The sequence below is a fragment of the Nicotiana tomentosiformis genome, chromosome 12 (genome assembly GCF_000390325.3).
Source record: "Nicotiana tomentosiformis chromosome 12, ASM39032v3, whole genome shotgun sequence".
Taxonomy (NCBI): Eukaryota; Viridiplantae; Streptophyta; class Magnoliopsida; order Solanales; family Solanaceae; genus Nicotiana; species Nicotiana tomentosiformis.
In genome coordinates, this window is record NC_090823.1 from 4,106,176 (window position 1) to 4,130,451 (window position 24,276).

General features: G+C 33.7%; 2 protein-coding genes and 1 long non-coding RNA gene across 3 annotated transcripts; 1 reads left to right on the top strand and 2 right to left on the bottom strand.

Moving 5' to 3' along the window:
• Positions 1–3,120: 3,120 nt before the first annotated feature.
• Positions 3,121–8,257, top strand: LOC104114332 (uncharacterized). Its single transcript, XM_070191452.1, has 5 exons — positions 3,121–3,491; positions 4,922–5,000; positions 7,022–7,090; positions 7,682–7,850; positions 7,933–8,257. The coding sequence occupies exons 1-4, from the start codon at positions 3,154–3,156 to the stop codon at positions 7,787–7,789; spliced, it is 594 nt and encodes a 197-aa protein (XP_070047553.1). The 5' UTR covers positions 3,121–3,153; the 3' UTR covers positions 7,790–7,850; positions 7,933–8,257.
• Positions 8,258–8,511: 254 nt separating this feature from the next.
• LOC104114325 (uncharacterized) lies at positions 8,512–10,027 on the bottom strand. The gene is made up of 2 exons (XR_011412712.1): positions 9,770–10,027; positions 8,512–9,041 (listed from the first exon to the last, which is right to left on the bottom strand). It is a non-coding gene; the product is annotated as an uncharacterized lncRNA (long non-coding RNA).
• Positions 10,028–21,654: 11,627 nt separating this feature from the next.
• Positions 21,655–24,023, bottom strand: LOC104112958 (AT-hook motif nuclear-localized protein 24-like). Its single transcript, XM_009623009.4, has 2 exons — positions 22,839–24,023; positions 21,655–22,394 (listed from the first exon to the last, which is right to left on the bottom strand). The coding sequence occupies exons 1-2, from the start codon at positions 23,338–23,340 to the stop codon at positions 21,973–21,975; spliced, it is 924 nt and encodes a 307-aa protein (XP_009621304.1). The 5' UTR covers positions 23,341–24,023; the 3' UTR covers positions 21,655–21,972.
• Between the last annotated feature and the right edge of the window lie 253 nt (positions 24,024–24,276).

The following is a 24,276-nucleotide window of genomic DNA, read 5'->3' on the forward strand; positions in this document are numbered from 1 at the left end:
TGTATTTACTCATATAAATTGTTGTGTTGCTATTACAACTGATATTGGTAGAAGTGGTAATGACTGTGATTACCTTATTGTTACCAGTCATTGGATTGATGAGGATTGGATAATGCAAAAGCGCATTATTGCTTATAGAATTATTAATTCACGCCACACAAGACAGTTTATTTCTAGCACGATTACGGATATTCGTAGATATTTTTGCATTAGTGATAAAATAATGTCAGTTTCAATGGATAATGCTACTAGTAACACAAATGTTGTAGCCTTGCTTACCACTACACTAAATCCTGCATTTAGTAACATTTTTCATGTTAGATATATTTGTCATATTTACTATTTAATTGTGGGTGATGGTATGCGAATTTTAAATGTTGAAATTGAAAAGGTTAAAATGGTTCTTAATTGGCTTTTTTATTCAAATCGTAGTAGACTTAGAGAATATTTTAAAAGATGCGATGAATTTGGCCTAAGAGAAAGAAAGGTTCTTAAACTTTGTCCAACTAGATGGAATTACATGTATGAAAGTTTAGTTGTTGCATATGAATATAGAAACTCCATAAACTCAACGTTTAATGCTCATGTAAGTGATGATGATGAGCACCTTACAAATGCTGATTGGGCTAATATTAAAATGCTTGTAGATTTTTTAGAAAAATTTCATATTGCTATAAATAAATTTTCTGGGCAATATTATCCTACTATTTCTAACTGTTTAGTTTATATTGCAGAACTTGCAAATTTGTTTGATCATTTTTCAGAGGGTGGGGAAATTTATCAACTTGCTATTGATTCCATGAGAAAAAAAAATTTAAAATATTTTTTTCCTATTCCCCCTATTTATGGTGTTGCTGCATTGTTAAATCCTACTATGAAATTAGGAGGTCCCTCAATTTTGGTATGAAACTATTTATAATGGTTTAGCACTTGAAGATGAGGAGTTGTCTAAACTTGCGGACGTAGTAGCCTCAATTAAAATAAATGTTCAAACTATTTATAATGCTTATCAAGTTGCATTAGATCATGCTAGACCAAATGTTTCAACTCTTTCTTCTTCTAGTTCTCAATCATCTAAAAGAACTGCGGAAGTAAGAGCACTTAGTGCTTGGGCAGGGTTCAGGGGTTCTCAAGGTTCTAGTACTAGTGATTTTTCACAACTAAATGAGTTTGAAGTTTATTTGTCACAGGGAATTGAGGAAGTGAATCCCGACGGCTCATTTAATATTTTGGAATGGTGGAAGGACAAAGAAAAACACTTTCCGATTCTTTCAAGGATGGCCCGAGACATTTTAACTATTCAAGCTTCAACAGTGGCATCAGAGAGCGCTTTTAGTCAAGCAAGATTTCAACTCGGTGATTATAGAGCGTCTATGAGGGAGAGCTTAGAAAAATCAGTACTTTTCAGAGATTGGATCCGTTCTGAAAGAAGAAATTTTGGACTTGCTGAATCACAACCAGAGGTAGACGAAGCTTATGAAGAAATGCTAGCTGAACTTGCGGAGGATGATGCTTCGCCTGGAAGCAGTGATGACCAAGCTTCATTTCCGCCACCACCAACGGAAATTCCTCCGGACCTTGAAGGATTTATGAATTTTGTAAGAGATACCATGTAAATTAATATGTAACTTGTATTTTGGCACATCTTGATTAGTTACTTTTTCTTCTCAATTGTGGTATTAGCACCTTGTTGTGCCCATTCCATAGGGGGGAGGAAGACTAAGAAAGATATTGCCATGATTTTTTAATGCTATAATAAAAATATAACGCATTGTTTTGAATATCTCTTTACAATATTTTTGTCTTTTTATATACCTTAAGCTATACATATAGTATAATATAGTATATACTATACTATACTAAATATATATATATATATATATATATATATAGTATAGTATATAGTATAGTATATATATACATCTTACTATATACATAGTATATAAGCCATATTCGATAGTATACATCTTACGATATACTATATATACATCTTAATATAGTAAGATGTATATATATATATATAGATAGATATATATCTTATATATATATATATATATATATATATATATATATATCTTAAGATGTATATATAGTATATAAATCGAATATTAATGTATAAATCTTAAGATGTATATATAGTAAATCGAATATAGCTTATATATCTTAAGATGTATATATAGTATAGTATAGTATATATATTATAACGCATTGCTTTGAATATCTCTTTACAATATTTTTGTCTTTAAATTTGAATTAAAAAATTTAGGTGACAATTCTATAATATAATTTACTAGGAATTGCCTTAGATATTTTTATTATCATTTTTTTCTCTAACTTGTATAAAAATAATTTAAAAAATAGAAAGTATCCCTTGGGCCCACTTAGGCCCGAGACCGGCTCATTTAACACGAGACCGTTAATTCGTGGTCCCGGACCGGTTCCAACAAGAAGCCCAGGAAGCCCGGGACCGCTTAGGACCGGGCCCGCGAAGTCCACTTTGGACCGGGGCCGGCCCACATACCACCCCTTCTTTCTTGTATGACACAATGTCTTCTAGTTTTGTATGGTTAACCGGATTGTTCGGTGTTTAAACTCTTATTTTATAATTCAAATATAATTTTTAATTTATGTATGTGATTTTAAAAAAAATTACTTATAAAAAATAGTATACATGCAACACACGAATGTTAAAACTAGTAGATTCCTCTTACACACGAATTGTATGACATGATCTCCTCTAGTTTTGTCTAGTTAACCAGACTGTCTGGTGCGTAAACTCTTACTTTATAAATCAAACATAATTTTTAATATAATATTTATGTGATTTTAAAAAAAAATACAAAAAAAGGTAGATGTGTAACATGATAATAGTTTAATAGATGGATAAAGGAATTGGGTAGCTTTTAACAGATTACGCCAAATTTAAATCAGTAATCCTAATTACAATTTATGTGGTCCAAAAATATTCTACTACTGCATACTGTATTTATGTTTTTTTTTAATTTTTAATTTTTAGTCGACTACTCATCAATTTAATTTTTTTTAAATGCTTACTCATAAGTCATAAAGGACATTTTTGTCATTTTATCTCTTATCTAAAACATCTTTACTCAAAATCCAACACTCCACTTCGTAGTCCTCAAACAAACAACAATGGCAGTTGCAACCTCATTATCTCTCTCAAAACTACACCTTCTTCCAAAACAAAAACAAACCCAATTGACCTTATCAACTAAAGCTCCAAACTTTCTATTCTTTTCAAGAAAAAGAGCCCAATTCCCAGCACCCATTATCAGTATTCCATCTCAGAACTTGAAATATAATGCTGCCATTGTTTTGGGTGTCACTGGACTTGCTTTTACAGTGTTAAATGTGGGACCTGCCTCTGGTTCTGAATTAGCTTTAATGGGTTCTTCATTCCAATTTAATGAACCCTCAAATGCTCTCTCATTACACACTTGGGCTAGTCATGTTTCTAGTGTTGTTGAGTGGTAATTTCTCTTTTTCATTTTATGTGATTATATTTATCTTTCTGGCCCTATTTGTGGATATTGTTTGTTTTTTTTACTGTTCCTTTCATATCTCTTGAGCCGAGGGTCTTGAGCCGAGGGTCTTTCGGAAACAAGCTCTCCATCTTGCAGGTACGGCTAAGTTCTCCGTACACACTATCTCTCCAGACCCCGTCTGCGTACACACTATCCTCTCCATACTACACGCGTGTGATTTCACTGCGTTGTTGTTGTTGTTGATATTTGTCTGAAAAGGAGTTTATGATTTTAATTTGATCCATATATTATTAGAGGCGGATCGAGATTTGGACTCTATGCGTTTGAGATTCTATCACCATTCATTTAATTTATTGGTCCGAAATCTATTATTTTACTAATTTAGTAAGTATTTAAAAGGAAATGGAGCCATGGCATAACTGGTAAAGTTGTTGTCATGTGATCAGGAGGTCACGTGTTCGACCCGTGAAAATAATCTCTTGCAAAAATACAGGGTAAGGCTGTAGCTTAGTGCACCGGGCTGCTCTTTTAGTAAGTATTTAAACGCCTGTACAAGGTTTGAGCTAAAGCTACGGGGTTCAGAATACGCTGTAACATATGCTATGGATTCGCCCCCGATTAATATTATAGGTAAAATGTCCAAATTTACCCGTCTACTATTTGAATATCTTAATTTTAACCTCCATTATACTTTGGGGTCGTCGTACTCTTGACATTAGTAAATCGCCTCATGTTTGCCCTTGACTTTAAAGAAGCTCCCACATGAGTTAGTGAATTTAGTGTCTGAAAATACTTGGGGAAAAGTGTTTAATTTACTCCTCTACTTCCGACTGTTGTTTATAATTATTCTCCGTTACACTTAGCTCTGTTAGGGTCAAGGGCAAGTACAAGATAGTTCGCTAACGAGGTATGAATGATCTCAAAGTATAACAAAGAGTAAAGTTAAGATATTTGTATAAAAGAGGGATAATTTCTACCCTTTTCCTATTAGTGCTAGTTAAAGAATATAATAAGTAATAGTTTAAAGATTAGTTTAATAGATAGTAAAATATTACATTAAATAGGTCTCCGTGTGACCTATAGGTTACGCGTTCGAGCCATGGAATTGGCCAATGATGTTTGCATTGGGGGTAGGCTGCCTACATCACACCCCCTTGAGGTGCGGCCCTTTCCTGGACCTGCGTAAACGCAGGATGCTTCATGCATCGGACTTCCCTTTTAAAATATAACATCATATATAAATTTGAATAATATAATGAATTTGAATTCTTGAAAATTGCGGTAATTGGGATAGGAGGAGTATTATAATGTGCAATGCACTTCCTCGCAGTATGGGGTTGGCGGGTTGATCTGTTCATATGTTCTTTTTTCTTTTGTGCTAAATGAAATGACTGATTATTTACTTTGTACAAAAGGGTAACTGCTATGGCTCTGGTTTGGCAATACGGGGAGAAATCAGGGTATGAATCTTGGAAGGGACTCTCCTGGGCTATGGTAAGTAATCTTGCTCATTCTTGTTTGTTTAATTTGCTCAAGTTCTGTTCTTTATGCCTGCAATATTGAATCTGCTTTATGTCAACGAGCTTCACATTAACTGTAAATACTTTTTGAAAATGACTTATCACATTGCGTGTCAAATTTCTGTTTGGTTGATGATGCATGCTATTTTGGCCCTTCTCAATCTTTGTTTCAACTGTTGTTAAATGAGATGGTAGTTTAGTAGACTTGGCGTCGTAAATAGGCAGTTGAACTCAAAGTACTCCAGCAAGAACAGTCTTTGAAATATTTTTGTTGCTCAAAAGACAAGAATTTTCATGCTATGTACTATATAGAACTTGAAAAAAAATAAGTTGGGCATATTCATATGTAAACTATGTAGAGTGAGTCAAAGCAGAACTACATGCAAAGCTTTGCGACATTGCACTCCTTGCTGTAATATAAGAGTCGCAGAACATCTGATCAGGGCCTATATGTGGTGCAATAGAAATGCCTGTTATGATTAAATAGTGTTCTTCTGGAAACACAGAACCGTTAAAGGCCAGTTCGGTGCACTAAGCTCCCGCTATGCGCGGGGTCTAGGGAAGGGCCGGACCACAAGGGTCTATTGTACACGGCCTTACCCTACATTTCTGCTAGAGGCTGTTTCCACGGTTCGAACCGTGACCTCCTGGTCACATGGCAGCAACTTTACTCGTTACGCCAGAACTGTCTTTCCTATTAATTAAAAAATTGTGTTCTCTTATTTATATTCATATGTAAACTCTTTTCACTTGTTATAGTATGACCGTGCTAAGATGCTTTAGGCCTTTAAACTTCTTTTCTTTAATTTTCTCTTTGTGGATTGTGGTTGAGTTTAATCAATTAGCCGATCAGCATTTTATTACCAAAGAGTAATAAACACAAACAATAAGAGGCTGAAATGAATATGTTTAATGTCGCCCCTTATTGCAGTCAAATTATCATTCTTTGATGATTCCGATTATCTCCCACCAATCCATTTCCTCAATTCCACCGATCCCAAACCTTGCGGAGGATAGTAGTGTTCTGATTGATTCATGGATGACTCTTTGAGGGAGAAGTACGGGTGTTTATGAAGTCTTTTTTTCTTTATTTTATTATATTTTCCAATATTATCATCAGCCCAAAGCAACAATAACAACTATTCCTCAATTCCAAACAGGTCTGTCAACCAAGATACAAATTTAAACTTGTGGATTTTGGCCGACCTTAGTGACATTGCTCTCCATCCGTGAAATGCTTCATAGGGAGCGGTGGCAGAAAACATGTACATGTGATTCATATAGTTGGCAGCTATCCATGGAGTTTATAACTTTTCGCACTTTAGGTTTCCTTTTTCATTTTCTTACCTTTCCCATAAACATGGGCAACACAGTTCAAATGTCTAAATTTTGTTGATTTTTATTATTGATTTTCTTTTTAATAGTATGTAGTCAATGACAAGACAAAAAAAAGGTCATTCAAGAAGAGAGTTTTTCGGGTTGTCAAAATATATATTTTCTCAACAAAGTGATATTTTTTTGTTTGATTAGTCATGCTGAGTTATCACTTCATGTTTCTCTTCGATCATTTGGCATTTATCTCAGTATTCCTTTCTTCCCATCTCAGTATCTTCGTCCTTTGTTTTTGCGCAGTTGTTGGCTCGTAAATGATACTTACGAGTTAGGAATAGGCTTTAAATTTACAATTATATATATATATATATAAAGCTTATTTTCAATACTACTCTTATTTTATTTTGGCATGATGATAATGAGTTGAGCTTAAAGAAAGAAATGAAGATTCATATTACCGACCCAACTTTGCTTGGGACTGAGGCCTTGTTATTGTTGTTGTTGGCTCGTAAATGATGTTTCTTATTTAATTGGTGAATTGGTCGCGCTGAATTATCACTTCATGATTCTCTTTGATCATTTTGCATTTATCTCCATTTGTTTTTTCCCCATCCTCGCGTCTTGTTGGCTCATAAGTGACTTCATTACGACTTTTTAATTTAGGTGCCCCTGCTCGGAGGAGCACTCTGCGCTTGCACTTGGCATTTCTTTTATAATTCGGAGTCTCTTGAGGTAAGTAGATGTAATTCTTTTCCTAGAACGAAAATTATGAACTTCTATTGGAATAATGATTGCAGTGACATTCAGCCGAGTATATAATATGACAGTTTGACTATCCTAATACGCAGCCTGGTTTAGATATAAGCCCCTTCATATTCTCTTGTGAATAATCTTTACAAAATATGTTAAGCCCTATGTAATTAACATTAAAAGGGAGTAAGGGACAAATAGCGAAGCAAATAATGGTGATCAGGTTAATGTTCTAATGGATTCCCAAGGAAGATGTTTGTTGATCTCTCCTAACCCATTCACTTGTAGGCAGAGGCGGATCCGGGATTTAAACTTAATGGTTTCAGATTCGCAATTCTACCACATCTTATCTAATTTAATGGGTTCAAAATTTATTATTTCTACATATCTAATGATTTTATGGGCAAAAATACAGGATATGAGCGAAAACTATTGGTTCAGTTGAACTCATAGCTTCTACACTGGGCCTCTGCTTATAGGCTGTCGATAATATTTAGGCTTAAAATCTTGGGTAAAGCAGAACATTTTTTCTGTTATGGAGATATCACTTACGTTTCGTGCATGAATTTTCAGGTAGTAGTGGCTCTCCAAGCAGCTTTGACAGTAATTGGTAATGCCACAATGTGCTTTGCAGCATTCCGGATATACAAATTATCACAGAAGCAGTCAAAAGAGCTGTGAGCGTATAGCCGAGTGCAGTTTCTCCAGTCTCCTCATCGGATCAAATCTCTGCGTCTAACTGGTAACTTGTGCTGTTTACCTCTTATGCATTGTAGTGCTTAGGTAAACTATCCCTGAATTGTTTTCACTGGAAACAATAATAGGAAGAGGTAAATATGGCGCGTACTGAGACTACACGATGTGTAGAATGCGATGAAGTGGTGGGTTCATAGGAAGAACTAAGAAGTTTTCAGCAAGCTGATACCTTTGTGGACTGAGCTCTATCTCGGGAAGAAATCAGAAGCGGATCCAGGATTTAAATTTGATTGGTTCGTCCTTTAAGGGTCATAGACTGAACTTATGTGTACTTCACAATTAGCTTTGACAGATTTAAATCACATTTACTTTTTAAACTGTAAACATATTCGAGACAATAGCCCTGACTTTTAACACCAAATGCGCGGTGAAATGATTGAGATTTCTTCTTGAGTTCGTGAACTAAGAATGAAGAGTTTCTTAACGTGAAGGGTTTTACTCCCTAAATACGGAACTAGTATATATACATAAACTGGAACAGGTTGAGTATGTTAAAATTAAATTCCGACTTGTTTGGAATTGAAACATAATATTGTTTGTGTAAAATATCTTTTACACTGTGTCAATATAGATAAGTTAATCTGTCTATAAACATAGTGGTTTACAAAGATCATTAGTAGCATATATAGTTTGAATGAGACATATAGTAGACACATGGTAAATATTATTTGCCATCCATTTTTTCTCAATAATATAACAGTTATTATTAGCAGAACTTTTGTGAGAGAGAGAGAGAGAGACAAAGAACATAAGCTAGAAAAGCTACAATAAATGAAGCAAGGGTTTTCTTCATATAGTTATAGAGGCGGAACCAGAACTGAGGTTTATGAATTCTAAACTTGATATCAAACTCGTAGCTCGTCTTAGTTACAGAGTTTAAACAAAAGCTATTGGTTCGTCCTAACCAGTAGCTAATGCTCTAGCTCCGCCACTGATTCTTCATTGACGTGGTTGTTTATGAAGAAGAAGCAGATTAAGGCCGGTGGCGGAAACTCGATCCAACTGAGAAAATTTCTTCTGAATTTCAGACATTAAAGCAATGTTTTCTTGGCGAAGGAGGTTGGCTTTCTTCCTTAATTTCTCATTTTCTTCTAACATACTCATGTTTTCCATGTACAGCTTCAAGTTTCTCAATTCCATGTCCTTCCCTGCTGCCTTTTCCTCACTTTTCTTCCTCCTAAAAAGCCAAAATACTTTTGATCATGTAATAAATAAAGAGTTTAACTAATAAAGGGGCAGCTCAATGCACAAATTATCCGGCGTTTACGTCGACCCCCGCTACAAAGGGTGTGATGTAGACAGCCTACCCGACAAGCTGGGTCACTTAGATAACTTTTAGAGTTTTAATTTTATGTACTGATGGTGCAAAAATAATATTCAAACAATCAGGTCGTTTATAAGGTAATTACAAATGAATCTCTATAATAATCATTAATTGGTAACATAATAAAATGGTAGCCAGCTAACCTGCTATCATAGTATGAAACTGTCGATAGTATAAAAAAAAATTATATTGTCAGTGGATATAACTTAAATCTGAACTTTTATAGCAAGCATGAACTGATAACTTGCAAAACACGGTAAATTATTAAATTACAATGATAGTGTAAAATTTATTTACGTTGTTAGTGTCTCTATAAATTATACGCATAGAGAAAGCAACAAGAAAGTCACACCTCAGAAGCAGTGGCGGAACTAGGTGTGCGGAAGGGGGTTCAGCCGAACCCTCTTCGCCGAAAATTACAGTGTATATAAGGTCAAATTTTTTTCATGTAAATATATTAGATATTGAATTCTCTTAGTTTCTTCGCGTGTTTACCTTTTTTAATTTTGAACCCCCTTGGTGAAAATTCTGCTTCCGCCACTGCTCAAAAGAAAGGAATAGTATAAACTGTGTAAAGTTACCTATGAACTTGGATTCTGGAGCGCTTTGGTTTTTGTTTCTGGCCAGAAATGTAAAGGATACGTGATGCATTCAATTCTGAAGAACTGATACACATTTCTCTCTGTGTGTGGTTTTCTTATATATACTTCTTCAGTTTTTCTTCTGTTTTAATTACTTGAGAGGAGTAAGAAGAAGAAGTTTCGAATAAGGAAATGAAATGAAGATTTGAGAGAAATGTGAAGATAATGAGATCCTATAAATAGGTGGACCTTGTTGTTATTTCGCGTGTACAAGGAAGATGAGATAATCATACAGTTTCAAGATAATATTAGAGTAAACAATGGGGATGGACTTATAATTTAAACTTAATGAATTTGAACTCTGAGAATTTTTAACTTGAACGTATTATGTATTTTTAAAATTACCAGTTCTAATTCATTTTAATATTTGTTTCTATGATGTATCCTCGTCTGAATAGAGGTCATCGGTTCAGGTCTTACCGGCCTTTATTATCAAAAATAATTTTTACGTGCTTGATTTACGAAAATATTTTAACTCACTTATAAGAGAATGTGATGTTATTGATCACATAATTTATTAGTAAATAAAAGTGTAATCTCTTTAATTATTTAATTTTTTTAAATAAGATGATTGTATAATTTAACATAAAGTAATTTATGAGAGAGAAAGATAAAAAGAAAGAGAGAGGCTAATATTTTCAAGTATGGTAATGATGACAAGAGGACTCATGATTACTAACTCCATATATTTCCGTGAAGAAAATGCCTAAGAAAAGGAAATGTCTCTATGCCTTACAACTTATTATTATAATCTATAATCTTCTCTTTTGCTTGCATCAATTTTATGAGTTTGGAGAAAATTCCCAAAAAAACAAAACACAAAATAGTATTATTGACTTATTGAGGTTGTTTGTTATATTTAGATGGAGAAATTCATTCACATGTCACCTTCACCTACTATTTTTGTATCTTTTTACTGTTTTACTATTCGGTTACATGTTTATTGGGTGTGAGAATAAAGTCTCACGTTGGTAGCTGAAAAAATTGAAGCCTACATATAAGATGTAGGAATCTATTAATAGTGTGAGACTTTTAAGAAAAATTGTGCGGGCTAGCCCAAAGCAGGCAATATCACAAAATATTAAGAGTATCTTTGGGCGACTTAAGCCCGACAACTGGTATCAGAGGCCAAGTTTGATAGCACGAGTATGGCTAGTAGAGTGAAGGTGTAGGGTTCGATTTGCTTACCCTTAAGAGCTTGGAGACACGCACACCACAAGAAGCTAGTTGTGAATTGCAATTGCCATAAACACTCTGACGATATGGGCGGCATACGGTTAGAGACAGACCTATGCAATGCCTAAAGGGGTCACCGACACCCATGAAGTTCGACAAAATTTTTATGTATACATATATATGTCGTTAGAAATAGTGATATATTAGTAGTGGACACCCTACATACAAAGTAGATTTTGGTTAAATCCAAAAGTGCACCCCCGACCTTCAAATTCTGGGTCCGCCTCTGCATACGGCGAATCTCGAAAATTGACCCACATATCGTGATAATTGACCACATGAAACTTAGCGAGGAGGAGACATGTGGATCGTGATGATTGGCCATATGGAAATTAGTTCGAGGAAAAGATTGTTGGATGTGAGAACATAACCTCACATTAATAGCTGAAAAGATTGGGAGCATATCATATTTTTGAACCCCATTTGTCACAATAGTAGATGTTTCCCTCATGTCAAGTGTATATGTATATACAAGAATTTTGACCTAAATACACTATAATTTTATGATGAAGGAGATTTGAATGAACCAAGGCCGGTTAGGGGAGCAGAAGAGGGTTTATCCGAATTCTCTTTGCCGAGAAATTCTATTGTGTATATAAAGTTAATTTTTTAATTTATGTATGCTAAATGTTGGTGAATCCCCTCAGCTATTTTGAGGGATTATTGTATTAATGCACTTAATTAGTCTGGCGTGCGCGCTGAGGATTAGATTTGTCAGTATTTAATTAGGTTGAAATACCTTTGATAAAATTTTAAGGAATTATTAGTAAATAATGCTTATATTTTGGCTTTCAAAAACATTCATTCTGCATCTGAGCAAAGACACCAATTTAGCAAAGGACCTTGTACGAGGCATTAGATCTTTGATAAATGAACGAAGATATCAATGTACAAATAACAGTACGAAATAATCAATTATATTCCTTTTTCCCTTTTAAAACATTTTAAGTTTTTTACCTAGGTAGAACTACATCAATCAACATGGTAGAAAAGCATAGTGTACTTTGAATATGTCATTGTCCAATTTAAGTTTAAGCTTAACTAAAAGTGCAGCTGCGATGATTATTAAAAGTTTGCATGGATAATTATTATTCAATTAAAGAATCTAATTAGTCACAACTTACGAGCTAATCAATTGAATATGTCAATATCAACACGAGGGACCTTTGTTTTAGTCCTTTAAGCTTTAGTCTTAAACTTTAGGGATTAATTGTGAACCATTTATTGATCTATTCCTCGCTTTGAGACTTTTATTACTCTTTTTCAAATTTGGACCATTGAATAGGAAAAAAGAAGCACTTAACGTACATTTCCTTCTCTATCATTTTCTCTTTTGTTGTGATCAAATCCAATATCCCCCCATTATAATTTGCTTGAACACAAATATCTAAGAGCAAATTCAATTTTGAGTTTGACTTTTATAAATTGACAACGATTGAACCTATATAGAACCATGTGCTTAAGAGGGCGTGGATACTTTTGCGGCCATAAATTTCCCCCCGTTCTACCTCCTTTTGTAATAGTGATCTATCTCGACAATTTCACTCGCGAGCTATACATTTTAATCAGTCTTTGCCTAGTAAGATATGTGTAGTTGTTCTCCCTTTGTTTGCCTTTCTCAGTAGGAAATTGCAAGTTTCCAATTTCAAAGAAAAAATTAAAAAAATCCGCATACTATCCGATTATCCAAATGATTAACTCAAGTAATTATTTTTTATAAAAAGAAAAATTGTAGACCCTGAAAATAAGGCAAATTACCATGTTACAACAGACCAAAATATACTAATATAATAGTGAAATTCTTTGTACTGTCAATGTAAATAGGTAAATCCTTTAATTTTTAGGACCTACATAAGCCCTTTGTCCTCTAGCCATTCAATCTGTATTTGATGTAAAAATAGTACGGGCTAGCCAGTTTTCGGGTTGGTAATTCAAAAATAGTCAGCGTTTGCAAAGTCATTGAAAAATAGTCACTATTTTGCTGCAACACGGATCGGACCGGTCCAACATAATATACTAGAGATTGATGCACCTATGTATGAACTTTCAGCATATTATGCTGGAACTCTAGCGCGCGGAAAGTTCCAGCATAATATACTGGAGATTGGAGCACCTGTGCAGGAACTTCCAACATATTATGCTGGACCGGTATATTATACTGGAACTCCAGTATATTATGCTAGAATATTTTCCGAATTTTGAATAGTGTTTTCGTTCAGATTTATCTTTACATGAAAAGTGACTAAAATTTCGATTACTTTTGAAACTCTGACTATTTTTCAATTACCACTTGTAAATTTGGCTATTTTTGAATTTCTCCCCGTATTTGATGGCAACGTTATGATTAGCAAGGGTCCATAATCCTGCTCGTACTATTAGGTCCAAAGAGAAAAATCTAAAACTTGAATTATTTTTTTGAGATATATGTATAGACGAAATTAAATTCCTACATTGTGTTGAGGTCCTATGGAAATACTTCCTTTACAAGTCTATATGCACTTGATTGAGCTTGTATCTTTATCGAGTACTCTTAGAACAATGACATGCACTTGAAATCCCAAATATTCTTTTAATTATTACAAAATCTGAATTTTTAAAATTCGTCAAAAAAAATATCTGATACTCCTACTCCATATTGGTTATAAATAATGGACAAGCAAGCATACCTAAAGTATGTAATTGAATACGAATATCAATTAATAATTGTTATTGTTAAATTATTTGTTCAGAATAATGGTAAAGTTGTTCGGGTGATCTATAGGTTTTAAGTCACAGGTTCTAGTTAGAGGCGAACCTAGAATTTGAAGGTTATGCATGGATACACTTTGCATTCAACTAAAATCTGTTTTTTATGTAGGGTACAACTAATATCACTATTTTGTAATACATATATACATTGAATTTTTGTCGAAATTTATGGGTGTTGTTGAGCTCTGTGTTTAAAATATAGGTCTGTCTCTGGTTCGAGCCATGGAACCAACCAATAACACTTTCATCGGTAGGCTACCTGCATCATACTCCTATTAATTGGAGTATTAGGTGCATCTCTTCTCAGATCCTGTATGAACACGGAATGTTTTGTGTATTGGATTGTCCCTTTTTATAGTTAAATTATATGATTGATATAAATATCTAGTGCTCATAAATATTTTCCATTCCAATAATATTAATTAGTAATGTGATAGAACTAAGTTGAATAATGAGCATAACATGGTAGGGGAACCTTGGCGTAACTGGTAAAGTTATTGCCATGTAACTAGGATGTCGCAGGTTTAAGCCGTAGAAACAATCTCATACAAAAATGGAGGGTAAGATTGTGTACAATAGATCCTTATGATTCGATCGTTCCCCGGACCTCACACATCACGGGAGCTTTGTGCACCGGGTTATATGTAATCAAATAATGGTATTTTGAATAGTAGCATATATAGCCACTCAAAAAACTTCACTTATTCTATCTTTTACTACTGCCAACTACACACTATCGCAATGTACATATAATGAGAAAAGGGACCAATTTATTGTCTAAAAGGAGTATCTGTTATAGTCAACTGGGAAATGAATTTTGCTTTTTGCCATGTCCTGCTCCATTCTCAAGTGTACTTCAACAACCAAAAGTTTAAAAAGAATCAAGATTACATTTATTAAAAAAGAGAAAAGGGGTGACTTCCTCTGTCAAATTAGAGTTATATATACACCAATAACACCACATGCACAAACAATCATGTTAGCCTATGCATTTACTCCCTTCATCCCAAATTATCTCTTGTGTTCTCTATTCTTGAGATTCAAACACTACTAAAAAAAGAAAGGAATTATCGACGGACAAATTATATAGCTAAAGAGAAAAATCTATCGCTAATCTAATTTAGCAACGAATTAATGACAGTTATCAAAAAAATTATTAGCTACGAGCGATTTACTAACATATTAGTTATAAAATTTATAGTTAATTCCGGATTTTTTTTGTAATGAATTAAATTATGTTAACTTTGACTAATATCTATTATTTGTCACAATATCAGTGAATTTTTACATTTCTGTATTGAATGAGTTGTGTGTTTATATCTATTGGAGTATTTGTTATTTGTTATAATTTCAGTGAATTTTTTCATATAAATTTAAACTCCGCATCATATATACTGAATTCGAATAAACCTGATAACCTAAAGCTACAATATTCGCCCCTGTATTCAAACTGTAAATAATGATGTCTATATATACAATGATTCTTGTAAAGACGATCACTTATAAGCTATATTAATGTATATAGATGCAAGTCACTTGGCCCACTTTATGTTGAACAATTTTTCGTTATTTATTAAAAACAATTCAAAATGCACCACACATGTATATATTGGCCAATTAATGTTTTATTCATAAAAAAATCGATTTGATCTTGGGAAAAAATAGAAAGCTAAGCATATTAAAGGTAATTTTATGAAATTTCACTTATACCTTAGATATAAAGTAAGGTTTACAAAGATAAGTTATCCCGTCTGAGTTAACTGATTAAAAAATAGCTAACAAGCACCACGTGATGAGAATTACTTTTAGATTTTAAAGCTCATTTTATAAATTAGTAGCTACGTGTTTGGACAGACGTCCTAAAGTTAATAATAAGCTAAAATATATTTTGCAAGTAATAAAGAACTAAATTAAGAGCATGTTTGGCTAAATTTTATAAAAATTCCACATTTTAAGAAGCACTTTATCAAAATACCTTTTCGGAAGATGAATTCTAGTATGTTTGGCCGAGCTTCTTTTTGGCCAGAAGAGTTTTTTTTCTATAATTAAGGTGTTTGACCAAGCTTTTAGAAGGAAAAAATACTTTTGAGTAGAGGCAGAAGCAGTTTTTGAGGAGCATAAAAAACAGCTTTTCCCCCAAAACATTAGTTATTGTTCAAAAGTACTTTTTGAATTATTCAAACACAAGCTGATTCTTATCAAAAGTTGAAATTACTTTTTGAAAAAAATACTTTTTAAAATAAGTAAATTTTAGAAATTTGGCCAAACAGGCTATAAGTAGTAGTGGTGGTTCTATCTGAAGTAGTCTTCTTCAGGCTAAAATCTAAATTTTTGAAAGAATTGAGTAGGCTTTAAATAACACGTGTAAAAGCGGTTCCCTGGTGCAAATCTTACCTTTTCTTTAGCGGGCTGAGTAGTTTGGACCAGGCTTGATATCATTAAAGCCCAAGTAGCCCATCCACGACAGATTACATAAAATTGGCCCAACTGAAATGTTACGATTGTTTTTTGGAAAATTACCAGTTATGTCCATTTATATGTAGTTCATTACCAAAATTGATCAATTCATAAAATATTATAAATATTAGCCAAATATTACTAATATTAGCCAATTAGCTATTTGTAGCAAAAAAATGTCAAATTATTGCTTTCTTTTGATTGAGTGTTATTAGAATAGAATGGTGCATCTTAAGAAGCTTGAATCTTAGTTTTGGGATGATTTAGTGAAGTTTTGAGGTGGTTTGAATTGAAAATACGAAATAAAAAATGAGCATGAAAAAAATGATATGTGTATCATTTGTGTATCACATATGTATTATATTTGTATCAATTGCGTATCACATGTATACCTGTGTGTGAGATACATTCGTGATTCATGTTTGATACATGTGTCGTAGAAGCATTTTTTGAACTCGATTTAATTACGAATTTTGATACAAAATCAGTCGAAATCACCTCCAATCTTCCTCAAATTTTGTATATTGACTTTTCTATATGTTTTCAATAAATTTCAGCTATATCCATTGAAAAAATTCTTTTTTTGCTTAGATTTTTGGAATATTGTATTTTTTTTATTTCATCACCTTATTTGCTACCTCATCAATGAAGTTTCCTTTCCGTCTTGCATCTAATGTTTCTAATCACGTTTAAAAATGTGGAAGGAGATTTTTGCATGTGATTCTTTGAGATAAAGAACCTTATTTATTTGATTTTTTAATTTTTATATGTGCTTGGCTAGTTTTGGTAAGTCTATGACTAATGGCTAGAGGTTGGTAAGTTGAGACTTATTTGGGACATTTATGTAAGTTTCCCTTCTTTCTTTCTTTTTTTTAACTTTTTGATTTTTTGTGGTGTTATGATTCATGACTCAGAAATGAGGCTTGGAAATTTGATTGCAAGACTTGGGTTGTTAATGGAAACGGACTGCATTGGCAGGATGGATTAAACCTTTCTACCTTAATTAAAGATTTCGAGCTCGACCTCTGACAATGGAGAAACCTCTTATAGTAATTAGGGTCACTTTTTATTTTAATGAATTTTACGCAATACAGTATATGAATTAGTCACTCCATCGTATATCAAAGAACAACTGGTAATTGTTCGCAAATATTAACTGAGTTGGTTGAGTGAATGATTTTCCACACGGGAGACTTGAGATCAATTCCCCTCACAGCAGCCGCCCCAGTCAGAGTTCGTCGTATCGGGATTGCCTAGTGCAGCTTATATCTCTGATTGGTTTGCGAGCTATTACACAGTGAGCATGTTATCCAGTGTGCACTGGTTGCCCGCAAGGATTGGCTAAGTTGGTTGGGTGAGTGATTTTTCACGTGGAAGACCTGAGATCGATTCCCCTCACGGCAACCTTCTTAGTCAGAGCTCGTTGCATCGACCTTGCTTAGTGTATAGTTTGCGAGCTATTACACAGTCAGGGGCGGCCCAACCTCATCGGAGGTCTAAAGCAAAATCTTAATAAGAGGCCTTAATATATCACAAACATCTAAATGCAGGGGCGGCCCAAGCTCATCGGAGGCCTAAAGCAAAATCTTAATAAGAGGCCTTAATATATATAATGAACATCGTTTTTAAAAAAATTAGACAAGTGAGGATGTGGAATTAAAAAAATGAGAACTTAGTTTTATAAAATACAGAAAATTAAATGAATTTAACGTTGATTGCATCACAACTGAAATGGGAGAACCCAGAAAATATAAGTGACTCCTTTTTTTTAGTAAGACCCTTTCTATATTTGGTAACAATTCAACTTTAGATTTTTCTTTTTACCATTAATGAGATGATTTCTAGCCCAAAAAATTTTACGATTTATTTAAGATTACAAGTTTCAAAAGCCTTCCTTTTTTCATAAAATCCATGTCCAGGCAAATACTTTCATATAAATTGGGACGGAGAGAGTATAATTTATGTAAGAAAAATAAATAATAAGTTAGATTATTAGATATAGTTACGTGACCAACTAATGAATAGAGAAATATAATTAAGTAAAAAGGTAAAATAAGATTGACAGAAAACTATTTTAGTTATATTAATTAGAGGAAGAAATCGATTTATTAAAAATTAATATGACAATAAAGAAATAAATTTATCAATAATAAAAGATAATTATATAAATAATATTCTACTATATATAGAGAAATACTAGTAATTTTGGGGCCTTTAAATATTTGGGGCCTTGCTTTAGGGTTGGGCCGCCCCTGTACACAGCGAGTAAGTTATCTAGTGCATAGCGGCTACGGTTTTCGAGAGAACTTAAAACCAAAAAAAAAAAAAAAAAAAAGAGCTATATATGAGGAGTTTAAAATTCGTTGGAAAAAATATAATGTGCATCAAAAGGTCTAATTAAGATGTCTTACGTACAAACACAATGATTATTTAGAATCTTTTGGTACTCCACCCTGTTTAGAGTCAACCAATTCATGGTCTTCTTTGCTTCTGATGTTTTAACAGAATAAAAAAATTAATTTTGAAAGAAATAAAAAAGTCATGTATCATACTACAAAATTCTTTTTCAAATAGGCATGAATGAGTTGGCTTCCTTTAGCCAACTATGCTATACATGTGGCATTAAAATATAAAGAGAAGAAAACATTTGCAAATCTGATGCAAATGTAAGATTTTTAACTTATAATTTGTCTAAATTTCTACAACTTAGATAGGGAGTTCAAGGTATTAGAGATTAGAGACTCATTACCAATTCAATATTGAACTGATGTAGCTAATTAATATTGAGCTATGGCTTCAATCGAACTCAATATTTTTATTTTAAAATATAAATATATATGTAAAAGCTCATAAAATCAACAAATAAATCGGGTGGTGTGTATAAGTAATTTTCTCATTTATTACTCTAGAATGAGGAGTGACATTGCTCTTTGTAAACAACAATTGAGATAGGGAGCACAAATATATTTACTTTGATAAACATGTTTTGTATTAATTGATTTGATCTGAACAGGGCGGATCTATATAGAGGGAAGGGGTGGTACGCCACCCGGTCGTTCCAGTAGAATTTCATATTAGTATTGGTATTCCACTGATATTTCATGTAAAAAACGTATAAAACAAAGTTGTGTCACCCTGAGTAACAAAGTTCTAGTAGGTTCCATGGTCCAGGTGCTTCCTGCTAATCCCGAGACCCAGGATTGAATCTCCTCCCACTCTGTTTTTTAACAAAGCCTGTTTTGCTTTTCCTTGTTTCCTCTTTTCCATGTTTTTCTTTTCTTCTCTTTCTCTTAATTACTTATTTTCATCTTTGTATTCTCTCTTTATACAGTTTCATTTTTATTAGTTATTTAAATTATAAAAGTATATTTATTTCTATTTTCCTTTTCTAAATCTCAAATTTTGAAATTTCAATATGTTTTAATCATTTTTCTTTTGATTTGGTTAATGTTATTTTTTCTTCAAGGACCAATATTTTTAGTTTGGTTATCACGTGTGTATTTATGCACCAAAAATCTTATGAAGTAAACTGAATTAATAGAAAAATGGAACGAACCGAACCGAACCGAGTTAATTCAAAACTGAGCGAACTAGCCAAATGTACACCCTAATTCGACCTTTTTGACTAGAGATAAGTTTACATTAAAGACAGTGACACCTGTAACCATCAAATCTTGGATCCGCCTATGGATCTGAGTATCATGTGCGAATAATATTTTACCTAAACGAACAACCGTGAGAAATTAAAGGTGAAGAAGCTCTCAAGTGTGTCTTAACCTATGTTGCTCAGACTATTCAAAATTCTGCCGGATGCATGTCGGATCCTTCAATAGTAGTGCATTTTTGAAAGATCCGTACGACTGCGATAACATTTTTGAAAAGTTCAAATAACCAGAGGTGGTACCAGGATTTCAATTTATAAGTTTTGAATTTTAGAATGACGACTTTAAGTACTAACGGTTATGCTTTAAATTTAATATATATACGTATTTAATGAATTTCTTAATATAACGTACACTATTAAGCAAAAATTACTAAATTCGATCGAATTCATAGCTCGACTTCTACCTCCGCCCTTGTCTTAACTATTCCTTGAGAGGGGAGAGAGAAGGAATGGATAAGCTTTGAAGCTTCAAGCATATATATATATACTGTATTAGCACATGTGCATGAGCTACTACATATGGGATGTTGCACTAAAAGCAAGCAATAGACAGTGAGGGGAACTAGTATATGTGGGGGAGGGGTGCATGCTTATTTTGTTTGCTTCGGTGCAAAGAATCTAACCTGTATTTCAGCTTCGAGGTTACAAGATTTCAAGAAACACATTGAAATTCTAGTCAGTCAAAGGACTCTGAACAAATAAAAGCTGGCTGGTATTTAAGTAGGAAAAAAACGTACCGGTACACAAAGTATTCCGTATTCATGTCGGGTTCGGAAAAAGATTGCATCATTAAGGGTGTGATATAGATAACCTATCATAATGCAGACATTAATAACTACTTCCATACCTCAAACCCGTAATCTATAGGTCATGCAGAAAATCTTAAAGAATAATACATTTTCCATCGAGTTTCGAACTGTTCATTGACTAACCATAGGATTATGTTTCATTTATAAAATAAGAGACAGTCAGTCAGTCCAGATCTGACCAGACTGTATATAACATAACGCTAAACGTTATTTTGCTTTTTGCCTCGAGAAAGAGCTTCTCCAGTAACTGTGCACGTGCAAACCAGTGTCCAAATGTGACTCATGTCTCCTTTCATTTTAGCTATTACCATAAATCTACTTAGTACTAAAAGTTTCAAAAGAAGAAAATAAAGAGTGAAAAAAGGGAAAATAATTTCTATACGCTAGTACTATAAATAAATTTTACACTGTCAAATTATATAAAGGTTATCTGCACGTAAACCTTCAACTGAAGAGGAATTTACAATCTTAAAAAGAAGGTAAAATACCGACCAGAATAAGTAAATGTGATCTAATAGTGTAAAACTTTATCTATATTGACAATGTATATAAATTTAAATTATTACAAAATCAGGAGTTTACAGCAGACTATACCTCTTCTTGATCTTTTTTTAGTCATAGTTCAACACCAACATATTTGTAACAAAATTATAAATAGAGAAGACTTCTCCTAAATGGAAGCTATAATTTAAGTACTCCAACTATCAAGAAAGAAAACATGGTCATTACTCGAGCACTACTATCATGATTATGAAATAATGATACACAATAATGGTTTTCATAGATATTCATGATTTGTTTTTACTTGTCTTTGATAGGGAAGAGTTTAAATTCGACTATAATCTATTTATGGAATATAATGTAAATTTCATGAACATGGAACTCATATAGAAAAAAAGGATTTTACAACATTCAGCACATGTCAAATGACAAATATTTCATATCATTTGATCATCATATCAAACTCACATTCGAAAAACCTAACCTGAAAAAGGACTTAAAATTCAAAGTGTAATGTTACTAAAAGGAACATTATATGAAGAACTTGAAATGGTCAACCCACGAAAACCCTTTACCTAGAAATCATTGCTAAGATTTCTTGAAGACTACTGAGAGATTAAAGGATATGGCCCTCGAGTTTTGGATATGATCCAAAACTGGAGGGCCATGACCTTAAAAAAGTGAATCAAAGAAAATTACCCGACCCGTCGTCTATGAATTTCAGCTAGTTAGAATGGAGGTTGACCAGTTGCCCAATAACCCTCAGAAGGTAATTGAACATTGTTGAGAAGGTTGGGTGGCATTCCATGAAACAACGACGGGTCAATTAATAATTGTTGTTGTTGTTGTTGTCGTTCTCCTGGAGCAATAGCTCGAGGAGAACCTAGTGAACCTCCTTGAGGTGGAAGCGAATTCAAATCATCCTCCTCTAGTGGAAGTCTTTCATAAGCTGCATTGCTAAACGAAGCTGCCATAATCACAACCGGACCAGATGCCATTAGTGCCCCTACCACACAACCTCCCACCACTTGTCCTTGTCCGCCGGCTAAATATATAGTTAATCCTGACGCTGCTGGTGGTGCTGGTGGTGGTAGAAATGATCCGGCTAAGGATAAAATCTCAAAACGCCCATGTAGGGTTGCAATCGCACCTGATAAGCAAAAAAAAAAATAATGTTACCAATCGAGATTTTTTGGCTCAATTTTATAGCAACTCCTCCCGAGCCAAGGGTCTATTGAAAACAATCTTTCTATCCTCACAAGGCACGGGTAAGGTCTGCGTACACACTACCCTCCCAGACCTCACGGCGTGGGATAATATTTGATATGTTATTGTTGTTGTTTATAGGAATTCCATTTTTCACCTTGAATTAGTCAAAATATGAAAGCACTAGGTCTTAAATATTAGTCTATCTTCGAATGTGGGAAGGATAGACATTCAGTTCGATGAGAAAAGATTCACATAAATTCGAATTGATTGATTAGGAAAGTTGGTTCTGTAACATTAAAAGCTTAAGTATCCGGAAATAAGGAGGACCAGTTAGTTATCAAAGAAAAATGAAATTAGAGAAAAACTTGAAAGAATAATTTTGTACCTGGTGAAGCTGGTTGTCTTAGGTTTACATTAGTAACATTGCCTGTTCCACTCATAATACAAACCCCTCTTTGACGTCTTCTTGAAAAATTTGAAACACTTTCCATAATATCACAACCATCTGCAATTTCCATGACATGAGTTCTAAGGGCATTTGCACTATCTCTAGTGATGATAATTGGTGCCTTGGGTTTGTTCTTGGATCCAGCAGGTCTACCTCTAGGCCTTCTATTGAACTCACCATCTCTATTGGTTCCATTAGAACCTAATTCGTCGTTTGATTCCTCAGCATTTGAATTATTATTGTTATTGTTGTTGTTGTCGTCGTTGTTGTCTTCGCGATCTCTCTTTTGCCCGGACATGTTTAGGCCACTTGTTCCACTTTGTTCATCTTCTGAGTTGTGTTGGAATTGAAGGTGGTGTTGCTGCTGCTGTTGGTGGTGTTGTAAGTTAAAATTTCTTGTATGGAAAGGAGGGGGGAGTGAATTGTTGGATGGATCCATACTCTTTTAGTTTAATTTGCAGAGGCAGATCTAGAGCAGGTTCAGCGGATTCAACTAAACCACTACTTTATGTTAGAATCACTTACCCGATGAAAACAAAGAAGCTGAAAATGCAAATATCTAATAGATCGCGTCTACTTTGACCCCGTTGACTCTAAATCTTGAATCCGCTTATGTTATTCTCTATTTCTTCGATAAGATATGGAGATGAAAAGACTGGAGAAATAGAGTTGGAGAAGCAAAGAAAATGAAAGTACAAGAAAGGGAAAGGATGTAATGATATGAAAGGTAGATAGTGGGGAAAGGATGAAAAAGAAAATGAGTAGACTTTGGTTGGTTTCTTTAACTCATATTCTTTTTTCCTGTTTTCTTACTTTTGCAAGGGGGGGTTTGTTGAATCAAGAAACTCACATATTCTTCATCATAAAGAAGAAGAGAAAAGAAGAACAAGTGGACTTTTGGACATTTTGGGTGTCACCAACCAAGAATTCACAGCTTGTAAACTCACCCTATCTGTCCAACTTGACAAATATTCTTACTAATCAATACTATTATATGATGCCAGCTTCTCTGAAATTTCTAAGTGCTTATTTTCCTTACTTGCAGAAGACAATAGCAGCACTAGAGTTAGGGTTAGCTAACTTATCTTGAGAAAGAGAAAAGACTTGGATCTGGCATGTTTGGTGTAGTTTTTGCATTGGATTGCCCTTATTAGAGTTTAACCTATATATTACCGACAGTGTAAAGTAATTTTTACAATATCTGATCATTCAAAAGATATCTACACGTAACCCTCCATAAAAAGTGAGATTTGTAATCTTGTAAATAAGTCACATCACCTGTTAGGACAAATAAAAGTGACAAGAAAATTTATTTATGATCGGCGTATATAAAATGTATACATTGACAGTGTACAGAATTTTTATACTACCAACA

What these genes read in the sequence shown, in the direction of transcription:
- LOC104114332 (XM_070191452.1), top strand. Translation starts at nt 3,154, where the DNA reads ATGGCAGTTGCAACCTCATTATCTCTCTCAAAACTACACCTTCTTCCA. An exon ending in AGGGACTCTCCTGGGCTATG is followed by an intron (nt 5,001 to 7,021) that starts GTAAGTAATCTT and finishes TTTTTAATTTAG; the next exon opens with GTGCCCCTGCTCGGAGGAGC. An exon ending in ATAATTCGGAGTCTCTTGAG is followed by an intron (nt 7,091 to 7,681) that starts GTAAGTAGATGT and finishes ATGAATTTTCAG; the next exon opens with GTAGTAGTGGCTCTCCAAGC.
- LOC104112958 (XM_009623009.4), bottom strand. Translation starts at nt 23,340, where the DNA reads ATGGATCCATCCAACAATTCACTCCCCCCTCCTTTCCATACAAGAAAT. An exon ending in AAGACAACCAGCTTCACCAG is followed by an intron (nt 22,395 to 22,838) that starts GTACAAAATTAT and finishes TTTGCTTATCAG; the next exon opens with GTGCGATTGCAACCCTACAT.